Genomic DNA, 24669 nt, shown 5'->3' with positions numbered 1-24669 from the left:
TGCGTGTGGCAAGGAGCTGCAAGGGTCCCCAGGGCAGCCTTGCATTACACTCCACGGCACTGATGCTCCATGCTGGCATGTCAAGGAGCCAGTGCCTGCCCTGCCTCTGCACAGGGGCTTGCAGCAGACACCTCCAGAGGTCCCTCCAAGCTCAGCCATGTGCTGCCGAGCTCCCTGCGTCCAGACCAGGGGCTGCACAGAGACCTGAACCCGTCCCTGCCAATCCCAAAGCGCACAGGGTGGCAAGCCCACCAAACAGGCCCAGTGAAGGCCATGCTGGGGCTGCTGTGGAGGTGAGTACACGAGGGCAATGTGAAATGAACAACCACTGCTGCTGACAGCCATCACCAACCCCCTCCGCTGGCAGGGGGGTCTCAAGGCTCTGGGCCTCATAGCTGACTAACAGCCCCCTGCCTTGTTAATTAACATTACTGGACCAATGTTAAGCCAGAAGGGTGAAGGTTTCCATCTTTAAACACAAGAGAGGAGCTAAAAAAGAATTCTCCCAATTCCACAATCCGGGAAGTTAAACAGCTGAAGAGCAGCTGCCTGTCCTCCTGCTGGAACAAGACTCTGCCTCTCCCAAAAAAAACCCCTCCAACATAGAGACACTGGGCTTTGGTGAACATGAGTTTATTAAAGCCAGAAAAAAAGAGATTCCAGCCATTTCCCTTGGGATGACAAAGCTGGATAGTTTGAATTTGTGGCAATATGGTTTTGTCAACACCAAAATGTATCTTTTGATGGTAACATTTCAGATCAAAAATCAAACCTAACACAAATGCCCAAAGCAGTGGGACCTGCCCACAGTCATAGCCTGGGTACTCTGAAAAGATTTGTTCTATGGGAATTGGGACTGTCCAACATTGCATCTGCTGGATCTGCCCATCCTATCTTTGGTCTCTGAGAACCACTGCCCTTGAAAAGGGTATGTCGGAGAATTCCTTAATCCGCCAAGAGATACAAATGACAAAGTAGAAACAAAATAACTTCCTGGAATCTCTGAAACCAAGGAATTTCAGCTTGTAAGGAGAAGAGGTACAGTAGTGGATGAATCTGAGACGCTGGGCTTTGGCTTTCCCCAGTTAAACCTGTCCCTGCCCAAAATTCACGAACAACTCCTGAGACAAATCTGAACCTAATCAAAATCAACCAGAACAACACTACTCTAGTAAAAACCTGAACTTCTACAGAACAAACTAACAGAGATACTTTGAGTGAGAAACAGAGTGAAGCCTCTGGCCACAGAGATAGCATTATATCGATCTAACTGAGGAGTTTCCAGGAGATCTCAGTGCCAAATCTGACTGAGCTGACTGCTCTGCCAGCCCTCTCCTCCCTGGGAATGTCAAGTACTTCGCTGTTGGGTAAATGCTGTGGTAACTCAAGCTCAAGGCATCTTGATGGGGAGCGGGGAAGTAAAGCAAAATAGAGATCCCCTCAGCTTTCCAAGCCAGGGGAGAGCCCTGCTTGGACCCCATGTAGTCCCTTACAGTATCTCAAACTGGGCAATAGCACTTTCAAGCATCAAGGCCTGAGTCTTGCCTCTGACTAAGCAGGTAACACATCTAGAGGAATCAACTGCAACTGAAATGGTCATCCTGCACTAAGGGCTCCAAGCATGGAACAAACCCCTTCAATCAGAAGAATCACCATCAAACAGTAAAGAGCAACAATCTGTGTCCTGTGGATTGATAGAATGTGATTTCTTGGAGCTTGAGGGGGTTTGGAGGCTGAAGCAGCTCATTTGCTTTACACTTGTTGTACTACACAGGGAAAGTATATGCTCCTCGGGAGAGGAATCCAAGAGATACCTTTTTACACTGGAAACATTCATTGTTTTTTTTGTTTCAAGGCTTCTCTTTCTTCTGCTTGCAAGTTGTTGCAGACTTTTATCAGAGCGTGGCACTGGTGGGAAACTCTTCGTAAGCCCCAGCTGAGCACTGCTGAGGATCTGCTGATGGGGAGCTGCAAAACCCAGGTCAGAGTTTTCTGAATTGAGATCAACCAAGTATCTGGGAAGGAAATTTTTTCTGGAGCTCTCCAATTCAATAACTCCATTTGCCTTCCTCTGCTTCAGCCCACTGTCAGCACATCCGGAGTGTTCGCCTTTCCTTTTAGTGGAGTAGGTTTTCTTTCTGCCTATTTCTTTTTTCCAGGACATCCTTCCTGGACTCTGTTTTGCTCTTTTCCCTACAGCTGCCTTCTCCGCCTCATGATCTGTGGACCAGTTGCTGTGTCTTTGCCCAGGTGTAGCTTTCTGTGCAGAATGGTGGAAAACTTGAGGCTGTTGCTGCTGTGATGGTGTCAGGGGTTTAAACCCTCGAGTGCCTCTCCTGAATGCCTTCCTCAGTGGGGTTGGTAGAGGCACTTCCAGTGGCACAGGACAGTGTTTCTTCTGACTACTCCCAAGAAAGTGTCTACCAGCCCAGCACATACAAGGATGGGCAGCACAGCTCTGTGTCTCCAAGCTGCATTTCACCTCCTGCAAAAAGGTGTTTGCTCTGCCACAGGCTGCTGTAGCAATGGGGCTGGCTTTGTCTTCTGAGGCTGGGTTTAGGTCACCCTTAGGTGTGCCATCTCCGGTGGCCTGGTTCCTTCCAGGGGAGTCTCTGTGTTGCTGCCCTACTGTCACACAGGGGAAATGAGACCAGCCTGAGCATCTGCAAACTCCCCTGCCTGGGCAGCATGGCCTGTGTGGGTGCTCCTCACTCAGGACACAGTGTTGGCACAGCCCAGGGGAGGTCTGGAAAGACTTATCTGTCATGTGAGGGGACAGGCTGGCACTAGATACAAGCGTGTGCTGCTCAGCTGAAGTATTGCATAGCTTCAGGAAGCCAAGTTCTTTACATGTTTTCAGGAACTGGTCGTTCAGCTGGGCTGGCAGTGACTCCAGACTCTCTTTCAGCAGCTGGATACTGGATTTCATATCCAAAATCTCTACATCTTTCTGGGGAAGCAGAAAGCAAAGCAGAAGCAGTAAAAAACACACAAAAAGGCACAGTAGTAAGAAAGTTTTAGGTACCATGTGTCAGTTTGGTATTGATCCAAAGATTAGCAATTTGTATCTTCCTGTGTAATAGATATCCTCAAAGTAGCCCCCAAAGGTGTGGGACTGGAGCATCCCCTATCGCACTGTGTGCCCCCTCTCCTAGGATCCCTGCCTTCTCACACGCTGGTGTGACACATCCTTGCCAAATGCAATTCTTGCAGCAGGGCCTTTAGAGAAACCAGACCTGATCAGGAGGTCTCTGACAGTTCATTCTTGTGTCTCTCACATCCACTTGTTTTCTTTTCACGTTTCTCTGGGACACACCTGGTTGAAGGGACAAGGTGCTGCACTTCTGCAAGGGGCTCTCCCCTCCCACAGGCATGCACTGCACCATCTCCTCCAGTAAAGGCATGTGCCAGGTGAGGAAGCAGTGAGTGCTCCATCACAGCCTGCCACAACAAGGCACTGTTGGCTTCTTCTCTTACTGACCTGGGCCTCATCAGAGCTTACAGCACTGTTAGCCAGCACTTGGGTAAGCCTCTGTCATTATCTGGCCTAGAATTAGCATTTTAATATGTATTTCCCCTTTCATTATAACAGGAGCAGTCTGCTTTATAATCCATCATTTGAAGGCAATTTAATATTCAGTCAGTATTTTGAAGAAGCAGGGGGAATTCAGAATGAGGATTCAGAATAAAAGATTAATTTCTTCACTTACGGCTGCAAGTCTCCTCTCCATCTCCAGCAGTGCCTGCTCCATTTGGCTTTTATCTGACAAAGCTTTCAGCACCAAGCTGCAGTGACTTTGAAGAGCATCTTCCACTAAACAGGGCAATCAATAAAAACCACATTTGGTCTTTCATTTGTAAATGTGAATAAAGTACTATCAGTTCTATTGCTACTTCCTGCATGGCTTGGCATGGATCACCACACGATTCTCCTGCTGTGACCTCCCCAAACCCTTAGCAATGATCAATGGGGTGGATTTTTAATGCAAGACACTTGGAATATATAAGATGCTGCACATAGGTCAAACCTCATTTACTGCCCTCTGTTAATGTGGCAGCTAGAGAAGAGAGGCTGTGCAAAGCTGCAGAATTTGGTAGGCTGAATGCAGGGAAGGCTGAGGCTTGGTGGTCTGCCAGGTGCACAACAGGCATGGCCAAGACAGGGGGACCCCAGTATAGCTGATCCACCCCTGTACAAACAACACTCTCATGCAAGCAGGTGATGATAAATAGGGCTTGAACAGGATGGAGGTGTAAGAGGTTAAAGGCTAAGAAGTGCAACCAAAGAAACTGTGTCAAAAATGCACAGAAGACTGAAAACTGAAAGAAAACCGGTAGAAGCAACAGAGGGAAGTTATGAATGAGTGCGCAAAAAAATGGAATTTCCATTTGCTGGTCATGGGAAGAGATGGGGTCAGAAACCACCTGAACTAGGCAGCTGTGCACAGCACTTGGTAGTGGGGGCCCAGCAGAGTTCTATGGAGGCACAGGACCCCTGGGAGGGTTTTAAATTGAAACAAGATGCCCTTGGCTTCAGTCAGCCTTGTTGAAAAACTGATAAAACCCCAGGGATTTGTGTTATATGATTGGACTCATAACTCCCCCCATACAACTTCAATTACTCTTATAGGAACCACTGCTGTGCTTAATACATTACAGGATGGGAATATAGATGGCAGTGTGTGTGGAGATGAAAAATATTTAGCAATCTCGTGGAAGTCTACTTTTCAATTGTAAATTAGGACAGAGAGAAAGAATTGAGAAAGTGAGGAGAGAAAGAGCTAAACATGTCTGGTCTTTTCTGTGAAGGGTGCAGGAAGGTGTGTACAGATGGTGTGGAATTTTGGCTGGTTGGCATAAAACAGCATCCAAAGCATTCTTGCAAAAGTAAAGCACTGCCAAACCAATGGGCCAGGATAACTGAAACCTTGGAGTGCTGGAGCACTGCATACCTGAGAAAAATCAGAATAAAGCCTACATTTCAACAAGTTGCTACAAGAGCTCTGCAATTAATGAATCTTCTTTTGCTACTGATCCAAGGTGTTTGATTGACTTTGGTGTCAGAGGAGCTGAGAGCTCATCTGAAGCTGTTCCAGCTCACCAGTGTTTATCTCAGCTCCTTGGTGAGCACCTCTTGCCCTACAGTGCTGTGCTCACAGGCTGCTGGGCGCTGGGGATCCCTTCTCCTCCTGCTCAGCTATTTTCATTAAGCTTCCAGGGACTTAATTATCTCATTGAGCTGTGCCCTTCTGTCAAACTGCAGATGGAATTGGTTAAAGAGATAAAAACTATTAGGGAGCGACAGGCAGAAAGTGATTGTACAGGCTTTGCTTCTGTGAAAAAATAGGGATGTTTTAAAATTTGGGGAATTAAGAAAGGAAAAAAAATCAGAGCAATTATGGGCTTAGTAATTTGTTCTCACATGGTGCAAGGTTTTAGAACATACTTTGAGGAGAAAAGTACTCAAAGATATGGAGGGAAATGGAATAAGAACAAAATTTTATAAAAGGTGGATTGTGATTTAATGCACTAAGACAAGGCAGGTGACTTCTTTGATAAAGAACACAGTGACTTTTCTGCAGATTCAGACAAAGCTTTTCAGTGGAAGTTGTCATGTAATATTTTAAAAAAGGCCAAAAAAAAAGGGGGGGCGGGAAACTTAAAAAATAAGCCTCAGCTAAAGGGAAAACATCAGCTCTTGAGCTGAGTGGCATGAGGGGACAAGGCAGCTCTGAACAGTGCTCATCAAATCCCTTTCATGAGCCAAACAGGCTTAAAATCTGCTGCAGTCACCTGCATGCAAAAGCCAAAGGCATTCAGTTAATTAGCAAGTGACACAAGGATGCAAATGCCAGCACCAGAGGCTACAGGTGAGACAGGGCAGTGTGGTGCATGGCAGTGCACCAGCTCTAGCTGACAGAACTCCTATGCACCCCAGCATGTCTGGAAGCCCACACCTTCCCAGCTGTCTATGTGCAAGGAAACAAAGCGACTGAACTAAGACATAGGCACAGAAAAGCTACAAGTTAATTAAGTGCTTACATGGTAATCTCCTCTTATGAAAGAAGATTGAAAGTGTTTGTCTCATTCAGCCACGCAAAGCAGAGGTGTGGGGTGGCACAGGGCTGGAGGTGCCGCTCAGGGATGAACACAGAAAATGGCACCTCCAGGCACCAGGAGTCCCCTGTGCTCAGATGGGTTTTTAACTTTGCCTTCGCCGAAGGAGCCCTGCTTGGGCACAGTGCACACAGCTGTCATCTGGGAGAAGGAACCCTGCAGTTGCCTCATCCATGCATCATCCTCACACACACTGAATTAAAACCATATCCCAGACTTGAGCTTGAGGGGAATTTCTCCATAATTTCAGGACACACTTCACCACATGGCTGTGCCTTTTTCTCTGTGGGAGCTTGGCTGATTTCTGAGGATTATCTGCACATATTTCAAAAATATGCTGTTGCAGACAATTTGGTTGTTGTTTTTAATCTTTTACTGTTTTGGTCTGACAGATTTAGACTGTTTTCAAAACCTGGAAATCTATAACTTGCAGAATGGGTTTGTAACGGGGGAGTGAATGTTTGAGTAGGCCTTTTAGACTTTTCATATCCCTGGTTAGACACAAAGGCTACCTGCAATCTGAGAGCAGGTTTTTGGGGAGCCTGCCAATCTACAAAAAGAAGGAAAACAGTAGTGACTAAGGGAGGAAACTCCTTTCATGTCACTTTATCACCTTTCATGTCTATGTAGTGAAGATACGGGAAGGGCAGCATCTGCAAGCTTACCTTATCTTGCTGCTCTTCCCCCTATGCTTAATTTTAGCTCAGAATTATTTTTAAAACTTTCTGCTTTCCCTAGTCTGTCTATTCTTCTTCTTTAACATAGTATCCTCAGTCTAAAAATAGTCCTGCATCCACTGGGCTTGTGATCTGCACATACATTTGACTCAGCACAGCATGCTGCCGGCAAGCAACCAGCAGCCAGCCTTTTGACTGCGTTTCATTTGTACGTGTAGGAGTATTCTGCAGAAAAAACCCTCAGTACAGAGGAGGGGCACTCTCCTTCCCTCCCTGCTTCCATACCCAGAGGAGTGTTCAGACTTGCCAAACACTAATAAACAAGGTAAAAATAATTGTTAATAAAGGCTTACTATAAAACAGGCCTTGAGACTACCAAATTAGATCAGATCAAGGACCCTGTTAACTCAAGTCTCTTGTCTTTGAATATGATCAAGAAGGACTGCTTCAGAAGTTTTCTTCAAATAAACCCTGCAGCAGATAGTTATTGAATAACTTGATCACAGCCAGAAAATCTTTACTGTGTTAATGGGTGACTAATGCACAGGCTTGTGCCTCTCTTGAGGTAATTTAAACAAAACAGGTTTTTTACAGTCTGAAGCATTGCTGTGTTTTGATTTGCTGTACCCTTGTCTTTGGATGCTACTGTTTACAATAATAACATTTGGAATATGAAATCTGGCAGGAGATAAAAGGCTGAAGGATCTTGGGGTAGGGCTGCCACCCTGCCACCCTGATCCCTGCAAATCAGCCTGTACCCAGGTGCAGCTGCACTCCCAGCAGCTGAAAACTACAGCCTGAGCAGTCAAGGGAGGGAGCACCAGCCTCCCAGCCTAGAATATTAAACAGCAACTGCTTCTGATGTCTCTCTATCATCATCTATGCAGCTCATCCTGAGATTGGCACTAACAGCACAGAGGGTTTAAATAAGATTTTGGAAGGAAGTTGTTTTCCTGACACCCAGATTCAGTAGGAGAAATTGGAGGTGCTATAAGCCCAGTGAGACATGGGCAGGGAAGACAGCTCTGGTGCTCAGCAGAGCACTGCATGTTCTCCCTGGGCAGCCATGGAGCTGTGCCAGAGGGTGAGACAGTTGGGCTGTCATGGCTGCATCCTGCTCAGATATACTCTGAGCAGTCAGCTGACAGGTTTGTGCTGGCTTAGCCTGGGTCCCGTTGCACAAGACATCAGATAGCACCTGCATCAGGAGACTGTGGGATGAGCTGCCCCTGATCTCACCCTCTGCTACAGCACACAGTGCTCCAAGCCCTGAACTGTGACAATGAGGGGTTTCAGTATCAACTGGAACATCCACACTTCCTCTCACCATCCATGCTGAGGCATTTTGAAGTCTGGTTAAATCTCTTACCTCAACAGTTTTGTTAGTTACTGCATGGCTCGTTAGCATCTACATAGAAAAAATATTTTTTAAAATCAGTTTCAAACTTTTTGACTTTTAAGTCCATCCAAGAGGTAAGGGAGTCTGATTTGGGTGTTCCAGTCTGAACCATACTGTTCAAGGTAAACAAGCTCAAATCCCATCATTTTAAACACAGCTGTTTCCCCTGGAAACTTGGCTAGCAGCAGCTAGGCCTGGGGAGTATGGGAGCAAGTCATGTTTGAAAACTGCTCACTGGGCCCAGGATCTCATCAGAGAACTGCATCACCTCATACTCTGTGACATATGGCACTTTACTTTGTCACCCTTGATGGCAGTGCGTCAGAGGATTGCCTGTGGCATGCTGAGGATGCTGTTCATGTGCATTGCAGACAAGGTGTTGTGGAGGATTCAGCTGTTCTGAGCTGTCACAGCTGGAACTACCAGATACCAGAAGAGCAAAACAGTACAGAGAGGGCTGAGTGGTGAAAATTTGTATAAAAAATAGAAGGCTTTGATAGAAGTATGGATATGTAAATTAAAATGTGAAAAATATGGAAAGAAACGATCCACAGGGGTGAAAACCAGAAATAAAGGGCAAATAATGAGTGGCAAGTCAACCAGAGAACCTGTATGTATATAAGGTGGAGGAACTGAGGCCACAGGGTCTGTCTGCCTCTTACATCCCTGTGTACTGCACACCAAGATGTGAGCAAGGCACAGAGCACTGTGCCTCTGTGGAAGCTGCTCAGCCAAACCTTGTCTCATCTCCTGTGCCAGACACAGCTCTATCCACTGTTTGCAAGCATATGGACACTCAAAAGAGAACATTTAAAAAAATCTTCCTGCACAGACCATGCCAGACCAACAGCATTTGGAAATGCTTTGGAAATACATTTTGAAAAATATTTTCTGTTTTGTTCTTGCCTGGTGGCTATGCAGACTATGCCAAATGTGCTTGCTACCCACTTCTACAGATGCAACCTGTGATACTACTTATAAGCTTTTAATGAAGACAGACTTGATTTCAAGTTCCACCTTCCTTTGCTTTTCAGAGCTGTTGGAATGCCCTGGTTCACTAGTTTTCTTCATCTTCTGCATTCCTCTCCTACCTGTGAAATCCTCCACTGCCAATGATTTAACATGTCTCTGCCATGTCACCCACATCCCAAGGCACTGTATCATCATTCACTGGCATTCTGAACCTCATTAGTACTGAATTTAGCTCTTTATCACCTGAGTTTTGGAATTTTATACCAGTTTTTCAAAGGAATTGCCTCTTTTCAAGGCACTAGTGTAGGTATGTATTTACTGGGAACTTAATTATCCATCACTGTGATATCAGTTAAATGACAGTATTTATCTGCAATTAACCAGTGATAGATGAACCCCCCAGAAATATAAAAAGAACAACATTGTGCAGCATGTGATGATTTTCATTATATATTCAACATTCTGCAGCATGATGCATTACAGAAAGTGCCAATTTTTCTTTTCAATTGCTTTGAAAATCTAGCAGCATGCACCTCTGGGAGGCTTCTCATTTTATTCATTTAAAATGGATAGGGAGAGGAAACAGGACAGTTGAGTAAATGGTATGGAATGAAGAGGGGTAGTCATGAACAATAGATTTGATTTTCAGTGCCATGACAACAATTTCTGTGCAAGAGGTATGTGAAATTAGGCAAAGTCCTGCTGCAGAGTGGACAAGCTGAGGCACTGAAGTAATTAGGAGATGGGAAAATGTGTAATAAGGAATTTGCTGTGCTGGCCAAAGCAGACAGATTCTTGTTTACATTAGGGTCCCACCAAGAGCACTTGCCAAGCACAGCAGAGGAGTGTTCTTAGTACAATGAGATTGGTATTTCAAACGTACAGCCTATTATGGCCTCCACTCCTTTTGCCTGAGAGGGCTCTGTTGATTTAAAAGCTGTCTGTCAAAGATGTGCTTTGTGGAAGCCACATTTTGCCACACAATGGATACTCATGCTTTTGTGAAGGTCTGCTGCCTTCATCTCACAAGATACAACTCACTTCACATTTCTTGTCTATATTGAAAATGGGCTCTTGTTCTTGTACAGAGCAGAGCAAACTCTGTGCAGTCCTGACAGGGTGTTGATAAAGCATCACACCAGCATTAAAAGTTAATGTACTCTCTCAAAGACTCAGATCTAAGCTAAATTAGAAACAATTTCTTGAGGTATTTTCCCTCAGTAAAGTTTTCTGTGATTAGCCACTTCAGAGACAGAGTTGTTCAAAAGTATTTTACATTATTAGCTTTTCTGGAGGTCACCCTTTTATCATGGCAACAGTGTGCTTTGCTATGTGCTTCTTATTCAGGAAATAAGCAGTACTAGTTTTGCTTACATCCAAAACATAATCACTTCAAGCACAAAGGAGCAATGGAAGACTTCAAACTAGCGTATAAAAATCTGAGAAAGCCCTAAAAACTGAAACTGGATACTCAGGATATAAATATCTAAGTTATTTTTACTGTGTATTCCATTAGTACTCCAGATAGTCTAAAAATGATTGTACTTCAGAAAAAAACACAAAAACAGAGGTGTGTTTTTCTATCTGAGCACTGTATCTAACCATGCAACACCTAAGTACAAGACAGCATAGAAAGGGGAAAAAAAATGAGAGAGTAGGAATGGAAAAACTGACAAGTCCATACCATGGACAAGTCTTATTTTCTCTCCTCCCTTAGGATGAACAGCTGTGAGTGGCATGACTTGCCCAGTTCACCCCAGCCTCCAGACAACATGCTGACATTTGGCAGTTTGACTGTGCCCTCTGCTGTTAACAGGAACACAGGAAGGACTTACATGTCTTGGAAAGGGTTTCTAGGCAAACCAAATTGGATTTGAGTTTGGAATCAAACATTTCTTCAAACTTCTCAAAGCACACTTGCAGCTGCAAAAACAAAGGTAAATGGGAAAATTAAAACATTGCATTTTCTTTGTTTGCAAAATCATATCCCCAGATGCCACAGAACAATGACTGCAACTCATGGAATGGAATAGCCTGAAAATGGTTGTTTATCTGTCACTTGAAACAATTTGTCCAGCTGTTTGTTGCAACCGCAAAGATCTGGGATGGCTCAAAAGGCTCATGAAATCTGAGGAGATTTCAAAAAAGAGATACTGATCTGTAAAATAGGATTAATAATGACTAATAAAATTAATTATAGAAGTGTTGGGGGAGAGATCTTCACCTTCAGACCACAATGACTAATCCTGAGAGTAGACTGTTTTCTTCAGGCAGGGAAAAAGAACTGATATTTGCAGGCTGCCACTACAGCGTGTTTTGCTCCAAAGACCCAAAGAAATTCCACCACTGACTCTGAGGCAAGTCCCTAAAGACCTTCACCCTAAGGCCACAAAGGCAATGGTATATGCAAAAAAACTTACAGCTGTTGGTTTAAAGTATTTGTGTGCTTAAGACACACAATGTAATATTTTAGATATCAGCATAGTAAAGGAGAGAAAGTGAACACTGATTGGTCTGTAGTATTTCTAACTCTTCATTATGTTACATTGTGAATTTGAAGTAACTTACCTCCTGAAGCCTGTCTTTGATGTTGGAAATAGAGGAGCTTAGGACTTCACTGAAATGGAAAAAACCCAACAAGTATGAACCACAAGTGTAAGTTACCGAAGGGTACAAAAATGGAAAAGATCACTGTAAAAATGAGACAGGAAACACTGCAAGGCATAGTGTAGTAAGAAGTGTTAACACAGAAACATGATTACTTCAGGGGTCATAACCCTTTGAAGTTACCGCAGTTGTTTTAAGGAAACAGGAACTCTGCAATGTAACGTAAGAAAAAAAAATGCATATACACTCATGCCCATATATGTCTTATACATGAAGTTATGGGGTTTTTACTCTCAGATTTTTGGCCTCTCTCTCAAAGTTTTAGCTGCCATTTGCACAACTGGCCATTAGCTGCTGGGGTGTGATCACCATGTTATCTGCTCCGGAAGGACCCAGCCTGTGTGGTGACCTGCCAGGTGCTGCGATACACGGGTATTGTGTTTGGACTAAAATAACTGTGGGAAAACATGGGAAAAGCTTCAGCATCAACAAAGCTCAGGCCAGGAAGAACAAATACTGCAAAGCCTTTCCTCCTGAGATTATGCCTGTGGTTTCTGTTATCTGTCCTTTTAAGTTGAGCCAGTGTATCAGGAACCAGGTTATATTCATGATTAACCTGCCACACCAAAATGCACGGATGGTTGCTAAGCAAAGTGATAGCCTTTCCCTCTAAAGATTCAGGTCATTTAAAATCAATCATTAGAGTGATCTAAATTACAACTGCCAAAAATATGCAGAGGCCAGATAGAATCTAGTTACAAGAATTAGGCAGTGCTTCTGAAATCTCTCTAGCCTTATGGAAAGGAAGATACAAATTTTCTTAGTCAAACTTGCGGGGGATACAAATTGATAAATTATACACTTATCTTTGCAAAGAGAGCATAGTTATTTCTAAAAACAGGCTGCTAAGCTGGGAGCAAGTCTGGAGTGTAGGAAGGAGCATAAAGAAAAGCATTTAAAGAAAAAATAAAGAATAATTATGAGTGATGCCTAAACATTTAAAACTGCTTTCTCATTTCATTACAAAAATCTTCCTCTAATAGGCAATAGAGAACGTCTTATCAGAAACGTAGCGCCCATTGAAAAGGCAAGAGAGATACATAGCCAGACTTGATCAAAGGTTTTTAATAAAAACACACTTCACTTTGGATATTACATTACAAAATGTACAGTGCTAAGAATTATTTATAGGTGCACTGAGGAGTTTGCCATATTTCATTTTTGAGCTGCAAATTGCTGGCTTGTTCCTTAAAGTCCTTCAGGACCTACAGAGATGTGTAATTCTTGACAAAGAGCAGATGCAAATTACATTAGCAAATAACACTTGTCTGTTACCAAAAAAAAACACATAAAAATCTTGTATGGAAATAAAATTCTAGAGATATGTGCAGGTTTATAAAGACACAATTTACACACAAGTGTGTTTGGCAATCCCCTCATCTGGCCCAAATGTGAAGGTCATGCTCAGAGTCTCTTTTATCAGTCCCCACATAGCCTATAAAGTTTTGAGAATAAGGGTTTTAACAGAGAATCAATACAGAAAAAAGAAACAATGCTGACTAGATAAAGAAAGACAAAAGTAAATTCAAGTTAGAGTTTTGCTGTTCTGTGGGGCTTACAACTGAATGTGTTACATAAATTGCAAATAAACCCTATTCTCTTAGCTTATGACTCTTTCCAATTAGAAATGATTTAAAACCTGAAAATACTTTTCTTGGCAAAATATGCACCTACGTCCTGTATGATTTGTAAAAGGGGAAGAAGGAGCTGCAGGGAGTGATAACCACCAGAACAGAAAAAATTTCCAGTGGATATCTACATACCGGTCATGTTTGTCCTTTATTTTGTTCTTAGTCACTTCAAAATTTTCCAAGACACTTTTCACTCTTACTGCACCAAAATTAAGAGGCCCTTTTTCTCTTGTTTCTTCATCAAATAACTGTGGTTTTGTCTGGTATTTGGTAAAAATACTGGGTTCACTCTGTGACACAAACAAAAGAAAAATGCTAAAGTACAAAAATAATCAGAACATTAATTAGAAGAAACCATTTGTTTATCCAGTGCTTTGCAGATAGACATCACAGTGTTTGGACATGACAGATTAGATTGGATGAGGAGATTAAGAATTTAGTGAGATTATGCCTCATATAGTGTTAGATCAACTAGTTAGATCAACTCCCTGTGGAACTGAGACCTAGCCCAAATTCCTCCAGAAACAGGCTTTTCTCTCATCTTGAGTATTTTAGAAACAGGCTTTTCTCTCATCTTGAGTATTTTCAGTTTGTTACAATTATAAGGTGTGCAGGTTTTTTTCTGTGTTCAAGACAGAGGCTATAAATGAATTTCAGTGTTCCTGGAATTGTGGAAAAGTTCAAGTCGTCAGTAGAATCTCCCGGTATAGGAATCTAAAAAAAATTCCTATTGAATTTCATGGTGGATGACATCATTTTGCTGCCAACTAGCAACATTGACAGACTGTAGATGAGTTTTTCACATGCCTCAATACACATTTTAGAACAAGAAATTTAATATTGATATGAAAGCTTCATTCTACAGAATTTCCAGGCACTCTGTGACCAAAATGGAAATGTCTTCTCCTTAAAACATAAGAAGATGCAAATTCCATTAATTTTGTTTCATAATGAAAAGTGAATTTCCTGTTTTGTGTCAGATGAAAACTGCTCCTAGGCAAAATGCATAGGACAGCAGATAGCATCTGGAACTGAAGGACACCCTGGGGCCTCCAAGCTGGCACCAGTGCTCTTTCCTAATCTTTCCTCCAGGTGTGTTTATTCAGATCTGGTTCTCTCTGTTAGCAGTGCAGGAACTATTTTAGTAGAGGCTGGTAATATCCAAAACCATGAGCTGTAGGAGGAACATTGTAAGGATAGAAACTCTTCATCTCTATCCAAAATCATTCGAGCATCTACCATAACAACAAAGCAGCAAGGTCATTGTCAGCGCAGGGAAGCAAACACTGAGTAGCTCTGTCATTTTTCCAGAAAGCTAAGGAAGTGAAATTTTTGAAAGAAAAATAGACGCAATATTCTAACTTGACTAGGTAGGTGGTCTAAAGACATTAGCTTGAGAATAATTTCATATTATTTTAGTCACTTATAAAATGTGATTGAAGAAAATAATAGCTATCTTGATAATAATTTATAGCAATCTGTAATAAATACCACATTCATCTGACCAGGCTGCTACCTTGTCTTGCCACAAGTAAGTATGTATATGTAGGAAGAAGATAACTTGATTTCAGCAGTTACTGACACTTGCAAAGTTTACCACCTGATTTCAGCATTTCCCATTGACTTTGAACGGTGGCTGTGTGTCTGTACAGGGCTGACTGAGGGCGAGACTCACATCCTGGGAGTTCTGCTGTCCCAGCTGCGTGCCCAGCTCCAGCGGTGCTGCTGCCGACTGCACATTCTCTGGGCAGAACTGGGAGCCAAAGAGCAGCTGAGAATCACTCAGGCTCGAGTAGTCACTGGCAGTGCTGCTCCGAATGGAAAACTTATTAGGCCTGAAATGGTGCAGAGAGGGATGTGAATGAGTCTGGAGCAATTAAGAACCAAACAAAATTCCCTACATGGCCTGCTGGAACTGTTTAATCATGGCCCATGCCAACATGTTCATTTTTACTCTCTGCTTGGAAGGTGCTGTTCCTATAATGGCATAAGGTTGAATTATAAGATAAATCAGCACATCCACACAAACAGGGTGTGGTAGTTTAACATTCACCTTATAGAGTGAAGGTGTTTCTGCGGCATGTCTTGCAGACAGAAGACCAAACCCTGGGCATCTAACACAGCTCACCCTACCTGCCTTGTCAATCAGTCTTAGATAGAGACACCTTGGGCTCTCCCTTTCAGCTACTCTGGGTAACAATTTCTGTTGTAACTCAGGTGTTGCTTTGATTAATTGGAAGGCAGTTCCAAGAGAATAAACTTTTCTGACTAATAGTTTACATTTCTTGGGCATTTAATCACCAGATGCCTTAAGTCTGACACAGTAGAACAACAAATAAATAGAGGTAGCATATGGCTGCATGAACTGATATGAATTGCTGGAAGTATTTCAAATATATTAACATGCTACTCAAAAGTGCTCTTCTTTCCCTTGAGCGTTACTCAAAAAATATTTTCTAGATATCCTTGATTTTCTTCTGTGTTTCTTTGATTCTGCTCCTCTTCAGAAACACTCTCATACTCCTGCTTTATGGATTAGGATTGTGGCATAGGACCAGCTTCTCTCAGACAAAGGTTTCCCTGCACAGCTGCACTGCTTCTCATTGCTTCTTCATTTTTTTGTTAGCAAAAATACATACAAAAGACTTCTTCCATTTTTCACAAAAAGTTGTAGAATGGTTTGGGTTAGAAGGGACCTTAAAGATCACCTGGTTCCAATCCTCTTGCCACAGACAGGGACACCTTTTACTATGTGACCTTACTTAAAATGCCATCCCTTCCGGCCTTGAACATTTTCAGAAATAGGGCATCTACAGCCTCTCTGGGCAACCTGTGCCAGTGCCTCATCACCCTCACGGGAAAGAATTGTTTAATAACCATCCATCTAAATCTACCCTTTTCAGCCTAAATGATCACTACTCTATTGCATCCACAAGGTCTGGCAGAGTGTTTAGGTTAGGACTGTGCCAGGTTTATATTCTCAGTCCTTGTTTTTTTTTGAGCTACCAAGATGGAGAAATGTGTTACTGCCTTTGGAGCTGGGAAGTAGAGAGTAAAAGAAATGAAAATAATTAATGAAAATTTTACACAAGGTTTTTCTTCCATATCAAATGATAGAAGTAAAGGAGAAGGACCAGGAGAATAACTCATGCATATAACAAGAGATGATCATCCCAACATTTATTAGCAGTGATGTGTTTGGTTAATCCCTTGTTTTGGAAGGAGCCCAAACATCATAGACACAACAGGGAAAAGATTTAGAGGCAGTACTTGAACTGCTCGGTCTCCATTATAGCGTAGTGTCACTGACAATATCATGTTAATACTTTTGGCTTTAAGCTCACTGAGTACACTGAGCTGCAGGCAAAAATAGATGAGGTATGGGTTTCTGGAGTCTCGAAAAGCCTGATAAGTCTGTCTGAATTCAAACCTTCTCCCTTAATCCCTCTCTGGACCCCAAATCTGCTAAGAAAAAAAATCTGAATATAGTTTTAATTACACAGCTTCTTGTTTCCATCTCAGATGAGCTTTGTCAAAAAAAAAAGAAAAAAAAAGTCTTGCTCTACAGGCAGTGTGTGGGGGAGGTGTGTGCACATGGGCTGCCATGACCCCACACAGGCAGAGCCCCTACCTGCAATGTGAGTAGCACATCCCCTGCACTAGTTTTCTAAATCCTCCGGTCTTCCAGCCAAAAAAAGCTCCCTCTTAGTCTGAGGAAGGGTTTTTATAACCTTTAGATGCTTTACAGTCTTGACAAACTCCTTTTGAAAGTGTCCAGTACAATTGGTGAATATTAAGTCCCACAATATGCTCGTTTTCTCAGATGCTTTGTGTTATTTAACACCTGAAGCACAGGATTCTTATAACAAAAATTTTATGAGGAATATTGAGCTGAGAAGACTTTGTGAGCCAAGTGACTTCCTAGGTGTACTCTGCACTACAACCAAAGGCAGCTGTTGGCTGCTCTGGAGCCAAATTTTTTATCTTAAGTCCACTACCTCAGCAGTTGGTTTAGGAACGATGGCATTTTTGCAAATTAGAGGGGGAGGTGAAACAGATGTCTCTTTTGAATACACTCATTCCCCTGAGCAATGGATTTCTTTCTCCCTTGCTTAACACTGCTGGCAATTAATTTACTAACAAGACCATCTGGGCAAGCCATCAGCCTGACCATGCTTGGCCCTGGCCTGTCCCTGACGGAGAGGTCAAACAACTGTGACCACGTGTGGGATCAGATCAGTGATCAGGCAACTCCAGCTCTTCTAACCAGCTGACCATTCCCTTCAGAATGCCTGAGATGCAGGGATCCAAGCTCTGTCCTAAATATAAACCCTTTCCCATAATCTTCAAGGAAACATCCCAGATACGCAATCCCACTTAGCAATCCCTCCTAAGTGAGGAGTGTAATAGTTTACCTCAGGAGAACTTCTGGCTTTCTGCTAACATGAGCCATGGCTCAAATTGTGTGTTGATGCCCATAACATTCCCTTGGTACTGGCACAGGCATATGCATCCAAACCAAAAACAACTTTAGATACGTAAAACAAGCTCTTGACAGCTCCAAAAAATGGTAAATCATGCTCTGCTGACTGATGGTCAAATGATTTCATCTTCCTACCTAACTTAATGCAAGGTATTGCAATATTGGCAGCTCCAACCCTTTCTCGTGATATGAGCGTGATCTAAAAAATCTGCAGAGTTCTGCATATCTGGGGGGTCAGCTAGATATTTCCAGTCTCTGTTTCCTTGTAGTCAGTGGAAACTCCCCCTTTATAGGAGGAGTTAGAACTTTCAGGAGCTTCTTTCATTTTTCTAATTTTCTGACTTCTACTCCAAATATTTTAGCACAATCACATACAAACATGCATGTTTAATTCAAAGGTTCTGCCTTACCTCAAAACAAACATGGCATGCAATAAATACCCCCTTATGTTTTCTAGATGTTCTAGGGACATTGACAAACTAAAGTGTCATAACTGCAAATTGCCATAGGCATTATCAATCCTTTTATAAGAACTGATATTCATATTCTGTTGTTTGGATCCCTTCTAATCTGCCAAAACCAAGGTTTAAGAGTCATTTGAAAAAGCAAACTGAGACTTCTACAATTTGCAATGTAACATTTATCTGCAGTGCTGCTGTAAGTGATTTTCTCTGGTTCTGTCATGCCCACTGAACCTGTGCCAACATCCCTCTTCTTCTCAAGCACTATGGGTGAAGCTCACTTACACCTTTCTGACACATTTCTTTGAAGTGCAGTAAAGCCTCTTTCCCAAAGAAGAGACCTTTCCCTCCTAGTAGCAGTGTCTTGAGTAGGATCAGTGCCATAAAGTCTCTTCTCCTGGTTCCCCTCCAGAAAATCTCACAGCCCTTTCTGCTCCTCCTCATTTAGGTACCAGAGGTGAATCACAACAAATCCAATTTAAATTCTGGGAGCTGTCATTCACCTGCTTTTCCTCTGGCTTTAGCCTGTATCTATAGGAACTGTCTCTAGCTCTGCTATACTGCTCTCATCCTCACTATCAGATGCCTGCCAATGTGCCAAAGTGCTCAGCAAATGAGCAAGGGTCAGCCTTGGCTTTGGGTGCAGGGGAGGTGGAGGAGTTTAAATCAAGGAGTTCAAGCTGCTATTGCAGCCTCCAGCCATTTGCTATCTCTTCACTGGAAACAGTCACAGCAGAAAATTATTCTTCTGCTTCCTGTCCTCTGGAATAGCATGACCTGCTTGCTGCAAATATTTTTCACCACATCCTAAAAGGAATTTCTACAAACAGATTCTGGCACTGGCCCTAATGCATTAACCATGATGAAATCCCTCTCAGTTATTCAGCTCAAACACTGCCTCCAGTTTCCAGATTTCAGGTTCAAAATCCCTCTTATTTTAATTTCTCAAGGTCATTTTTACTTTCTATGAGTTTATTCGTTATTCATTCAGCTGTGATTCAGTACTGCCCAGACATCCTTACCTTGGAATCCATGCTAGCCTTTTGTCCTGAGCTGGTTGTTGGTTATAACAGAGCCTTTTCCTTAAGGGGAGAATGGGATTTCTGCAGAGTAGCCCTGTTTGCTCCCACGAAATGCATCCCCAGCCATATTAAAAGTTAGGCATCTGGAGACAGGGAAGTTTTTTCCATCCCCTCTCTAGCCTGAAGCCATTTTCCAGCCTGTACTTACAGCCCTGATTTCTCATTCCTGTGAGGCTCTGGAATTTTACAGCTGCTCTCCTGGTCTTTGTCCTGGCTGTCTCCTTCATTTTCTGCTTATTCTCGAAACTTAATGCAACTTTCAAAATATGTGACCTTATGATGTGGGACAGAATTTCATGGGATAATGAATTGAATGAGGTTTTTACACTTCGAAGTTATTCTCAACAGCAGAAATAAACCATAGAGAGTAGTGGCCCAATTAGGCCCTAACTTCAAGCATCTGTTTAGAATGCCTCTTTAATATTTTCATAATTTCTTGGCCTTGCACAGTCTCTGGCAGGCTTTCTGATATGTTTGGAAGTCAGTATATTACTAGCTTTTATGCATTTAGCAAGTTACTTCTTTCCTCATGATACAAGAAATTTCTCATAACTTCAATTTCAAATCAAAATAATCAAGTCTAAATAATCTTTCTGCCTCGGGCAAGCCTTTAACCCTTTGGGCTGTACAGCTTAATTTATTTTTTAATGAGTTTTCTTATTACTGTTCCAGAGCCTTTTTATTTTTAATTAACAGTAGTGGATTTTTTGGCTTCTGCTTCTCCTGCAAAGATACTAACTCCAGTTCCCTACTGCCATTCTCATGATAGAACTGTAAGAGTGAATAGCCTGAACAGGGATCTTGTACTCAGTTCAGGGCCAAGGCAAGATGTGCCTCTTCCCCTGCGAACTCCCTGGCCAAGGCAGGGATCAATACCTATGCATGGTGTCTGAAAATGCACTTTCAGCATCACACCCCTGTGATGCTCATCCAGTCAATCAAAGGCTGATTGAAGCATCACTGCTTTTGCGGCTGCTGTTCTCGCATTCTCTGTAATCTCCCTCCACCAGCCCTCTTGGTGGGGTGGGTGACAGCACTGCTCTAAGTGTGGCACTTTCTCTAATGAGGGCTGGCATTTCAATCAATAAAAGCTGTGTCCTTAGTCAATATATTTCAACTGAGCCTAAGCTCTCCCAGTATAGCTCTCATGTGGCCCCCTTCCACCCTCTAAAATAACTGGCACCCTAATATTATTGTCCAACCTGATAATCTTCCCTCTGCTTCATTTCTAGTATCTCTACTGTGTCAATATTCATACATAAAACCAACTGGAACAGTGGTTCTGGTTCCCCACACCGTTTCTCAGGTTGTTAGGGTTGCAGAGAAGCACTTGTGTGTCTGACAGATAACAAATAAAACCCAGGGCAGTTTTGGGCTTGTGCAGAGCTGTGGCTGTGAGGGCAATGCATCTCTGGAGCTCTGCATTTCCTGGGGACCTGGTGGCAGCTGCTCTCAGAAGTAACACCCTGACTCAAACTTGCAAAGAGCTCACAGAGTGAGTCATACTCTGCCTAGATTATACGCTGATTTTACGTTTCAGCTTTAAAACTCCCTAAAGGAGTTTTCTGGGGATTGAACAGCATACCCTGCTGTGGTGGGAAGGTTTTCTAGTAATAGAAGTGAGCCAGGGAAAAGTAATCAACACTTTTCCCCCCTATTTCAAATGAACTCACACATTCACATGTTCCTGTGGGAAACTTTTCTTTCCTTTAGAAAAAGTTAATTGTCCACAGAAATTTTTCTCCCCCTTCTTACCTCCTCCAAAAATGCAGCTGCATATCCAGTGACATTTTATGCCCTATTTGACCCTTTTGAACTCACTTGTAAAAAATGTGGAATGCTGAGGAGTGGGTGTTCAAATCTTGCCTATATTTTCTTTCTGCATTAATAAATGAGTTAAAAGGGAAGACATTGTAGGTGATAGGCAACTTAGGAGGAGGAAGAAATTCAAGTGAACCCTTTCCAAACAGACATCTGTAATTCTTCCACTCATTTCCTTCCCTATGGCACAAACCCACAGAATTATTTATATTTTTAAAAAATATATTGTTTATATCTTGTATATAATATAAAAATGCAATTATATATTTTATATATAATATTGTCTTTTTAATATATTTTCTAAATTTGCCCTCCTCCATCTCTGATAGGAAAGAATGTCACAGGTTTTCAAACTTAAAACCAACTTACTGAAAACTAACAAACCCCCAAAACCTAAACAAAATAAACCTGCAAGTACCAAGAAGATAATAAAGAAATACTCAATTATAAAGATAAAACTGTGACAGATATAAATAAATTTTTCCCTGAATTCTGTCCCCTTTGCCCTCTGCGTCTGTGCAAAATTCAATTAATTCGTATCTATATGACAGGCATTTTTGTAATGGGCAAGAAAATGACTATTATGTTTTTATTATCATCCATCATTGTGGTAATATCTGGCCAAAGAGACAGTATGATTGAAACTGTAAATTTGAACAAGTTAGTTATATAAGTGGGTTATTTAACTAGCAGAGGGTCAGTCAATTTGACTCCAGTTTTTCTGGAGTCAAACAGGGGATGAGTCCCACTGCCTTTTTTAGCCATGTGACAAAAAGGATGCTCTGAAGTACAAATTGGAGCTTGTCTTACATATTTGCCCTCCAGATGTTTACATCTGAATATTTGTTGTTTCACTGTAGATTGTAGATATGGGGAGTTCTAGCTGCTCTTTGGCTTCTGCTGGGAAAAAAACAAGCCATGTGTATAAATGCAGGATATGGAATAAATTTTGAGTTACATAATGTGCAGTAATATTGCTCATCATGATTCTTTCTATCTGCCCTCTGCACAGTCAAGAGGAACACTTAACTCATCTAATTAGATGAGGACAGCTCACAGGGCTTCCCCAAATACACCCTGAATGGACAAGGGTACAGATTCCAGCTCATGCTGATTCCCACTGATGGTGGATCTTTAGCAGTGCTGGCAGACTGGGGGCATAAACAGGATCCTAGGGGAGGCTAGTTAATTCCACTAGATTTCCCTAATTAGCCACAGATCAGTTCTGAACATGTTTCCCCTCACTGCCATCAACCAAGTGTAAAACCAACTGTTTGGTTTTACACCCCATCACCTCTCCATCTCCCCCTAGTCAAACTCACCCGAGGGCTGTCGGTGTGCTCAGCATCTCCTTGATGTTCCAGACGTTGAAATTCATGTTGTTGTCAGGGATGACACCCTGGCAGGGAGCCCCCAAACAACACCATGGCCTCAGCCCTCATGGCCTTTCAGCAGCGGCCATGGCGCCACAGTGCCCTGCTGGGAGGAGGGAGATGGAAGATGACCAGCCCCACTCAGGGCAGAGTGACCTGTGTCCTGTGGCTGTGGGGACAGCCCAGGGGGACCCGGCCGTGCAGGCCCAGGGCTGAGGCCCTCCACAGGCCTGGGCTGCAGCCAACCTCTGGGCCTGCCCGCCTGAGGGGCCTCGGGGCCCTGGGGCAGTCCCTGGGCCTCACCCCAGGGCTGGGGGTCCCTGGGGTCAATCTAGGCCTGAGGGTCCTTGGGGTCACCCCAAACTGAGAGTTCCCAAGCACTCTGAGCCTTGAGAGGCCTATGGGGGTCTCTGGGTCTCATCCCAGGCCTGAAGGTTCCTGGATTTCACCTCAAGGCTGCAGGTCTTTGGGATCAGTTTGGGGCTGAGGGTCCCTGGATTTCACCTCAAGGCTGCAGGTCCTTGGGATCAGTTTGGGGCTGAGGGTCCCTGGATTTCACCTCAAGGCTGCAGGTCCTTGGGATCAGTTTGGGGCTGAGGGTCCCTGGATTTCACCTCAAGGCTGCAGGTCTTTGGGATCAGTTTGGGGCTGAGGGTCCCTGGATTTCACCTCAAGGCTGGAGGCCCCTGGACCTCACCCTAAGGCTTGAGATACCTCAAAGTCCTATGGAGGTCCCAGGGGTCACCCTGGGACTGAGTGTCCCTGGCTCCCTCCCTGGACCTGAGGGTCCCTGTGGTCACCTCAGGGCTGAGGGTCCCTGGATCTCACCCTGAGGCTGGGGAGTCTCTGGATCTCACCCTGTGACTGTGGACAGGATCAGCCCCATCTCCAGTCTCTCTGCAAGCCAGCCCTTGCCCCTCACCTGGAAACACAGCCCCGGGCACAGGGGGTCATCACAGGACATTGGGAGGAAGAGAAAGCTGAAAGCTTGTAACCTGGCACACTGAAGCCAGCTCCCATGGGAGCATGGCAGCCATAGCGCCTATTTCCTTCATTTCCAGGGACTGTGTGGTCTCTCATCTAAATACCTCTGGCAGAAATGCAGAAGGATTTAATTTCATCCATCAGAAGTATGACAAAAATAACCAACATCTAAACATTCCCTAGAGAAACATTCTCAAATATGGTTTTACTGGATTTTTTGTCCTGTGGTTCTGTAACCCCCATGCTTAGGAATGTAAAACAGGCAAGCTTTCTTGCCTATTTTTTCCTCCTTTAATTCAAAACTATTTCAATACTAGTTAAAATGTTTTTTCCTGGCTCTGAAGATCCTCCATAAGCACTAAACCACTGCAGAAATAAGGTTGACATAAATTTATGGATAGATCAGGGGAATTACATTTCCCTTTATTCTCTTTTGCCTTTAGTATTAAAGGCAGCTCAGAGATCAGGATGTCAAAATAATGGCTTTCTTGATGTATTTTTCTGGTTTCCTAATCAAATCCCATGTAGATAAAGCTTTTGCTTTTGATAAAATAAAATTCTAGCCTTTTACCCATAAAAAACTTACTGGAGTGATTTCACTGCATTTCTTTCCTTGACATTACAGCACTAGAGTCGGTTTAAATAGCTTGGATTAATCAAGGCAGCTTGATACCTCCCAGCTAAATGAGAAAAGATTCTGATGGGCTGATTTTCTAGGACTGGAGTAGGGAGTTCCAGTTTGGACCATGTTCCCACTTCAGGGATGGGGTAGTGGCTGGGCTGTCCAAGGCAGCCGTGGGCTGGAAGACAAACCTTCCTCCAGAGTTCCAAGCTGATGGAAAGGTTGATGTTTATTGCGATTTTTAAGTAAATAAAAGCCTTGTTCTGCTCCTGAACTGCCAATGGCTCTGTTGTACAGGCCAGTAATGGCACTGCTGCCAAAAGCCTTGCTGGGCATCCAGGCCCTATATGGCCCTGCATCATAAACAGTGATTTTTCACA

General features: G+C 43.1%; 1 protein-coding gene across 1 annotated transcript; it reads right to left on the bottom strand.

Moving 5' to 3' along the window:
- Positions 1-1633: 1633 nt before the first annotated feature.
- Positions 1634-22688, bottom strand: IHO1 (interactor of HORMAD1 1). The gene is made up of 8 exons (XM_063411537.1): positions 22633-22688; positions 15139-15298; positions 13596-13753; positions 11734-11782; positions 11001-11088; positions 3711-3814; positions 2516-2950; positions 1634-2482 (listed from the first exon to the last, which is right to left on the bottom strand). The coding sequence occupies exons 1-8, from the start codon at positions 22686-22688 to the stop codon at positions 1637-1639; spliced, it is 1896 nt and encodes a 631-aa protein (XP_063267607.1). The 3' UTR covers positions 1634-1636.
- Positions 22689-24669: the final 1981 nt, after the last annotated feature.

The sequence above is a fragment of the Prinia subflava genome, chromosome 14 (assembly GCF_021018805.1).
Source record: "Prinia subflava isolate CZ2003 ecotype Zambia chromosome 14, Cam_Psub_1.2, whole genome shotgun sequence".
NCBI lineage: Eukaryota > Metazoa > Chordata > Aves > Passeriformes > Cisticolidae > Prinia > Prinia subflava.
The sequence above is the reverse complement of the archived record's forward strand: the minus strand, read 5'-3'. Positions and strand labels throughout refer to the sequence as shown.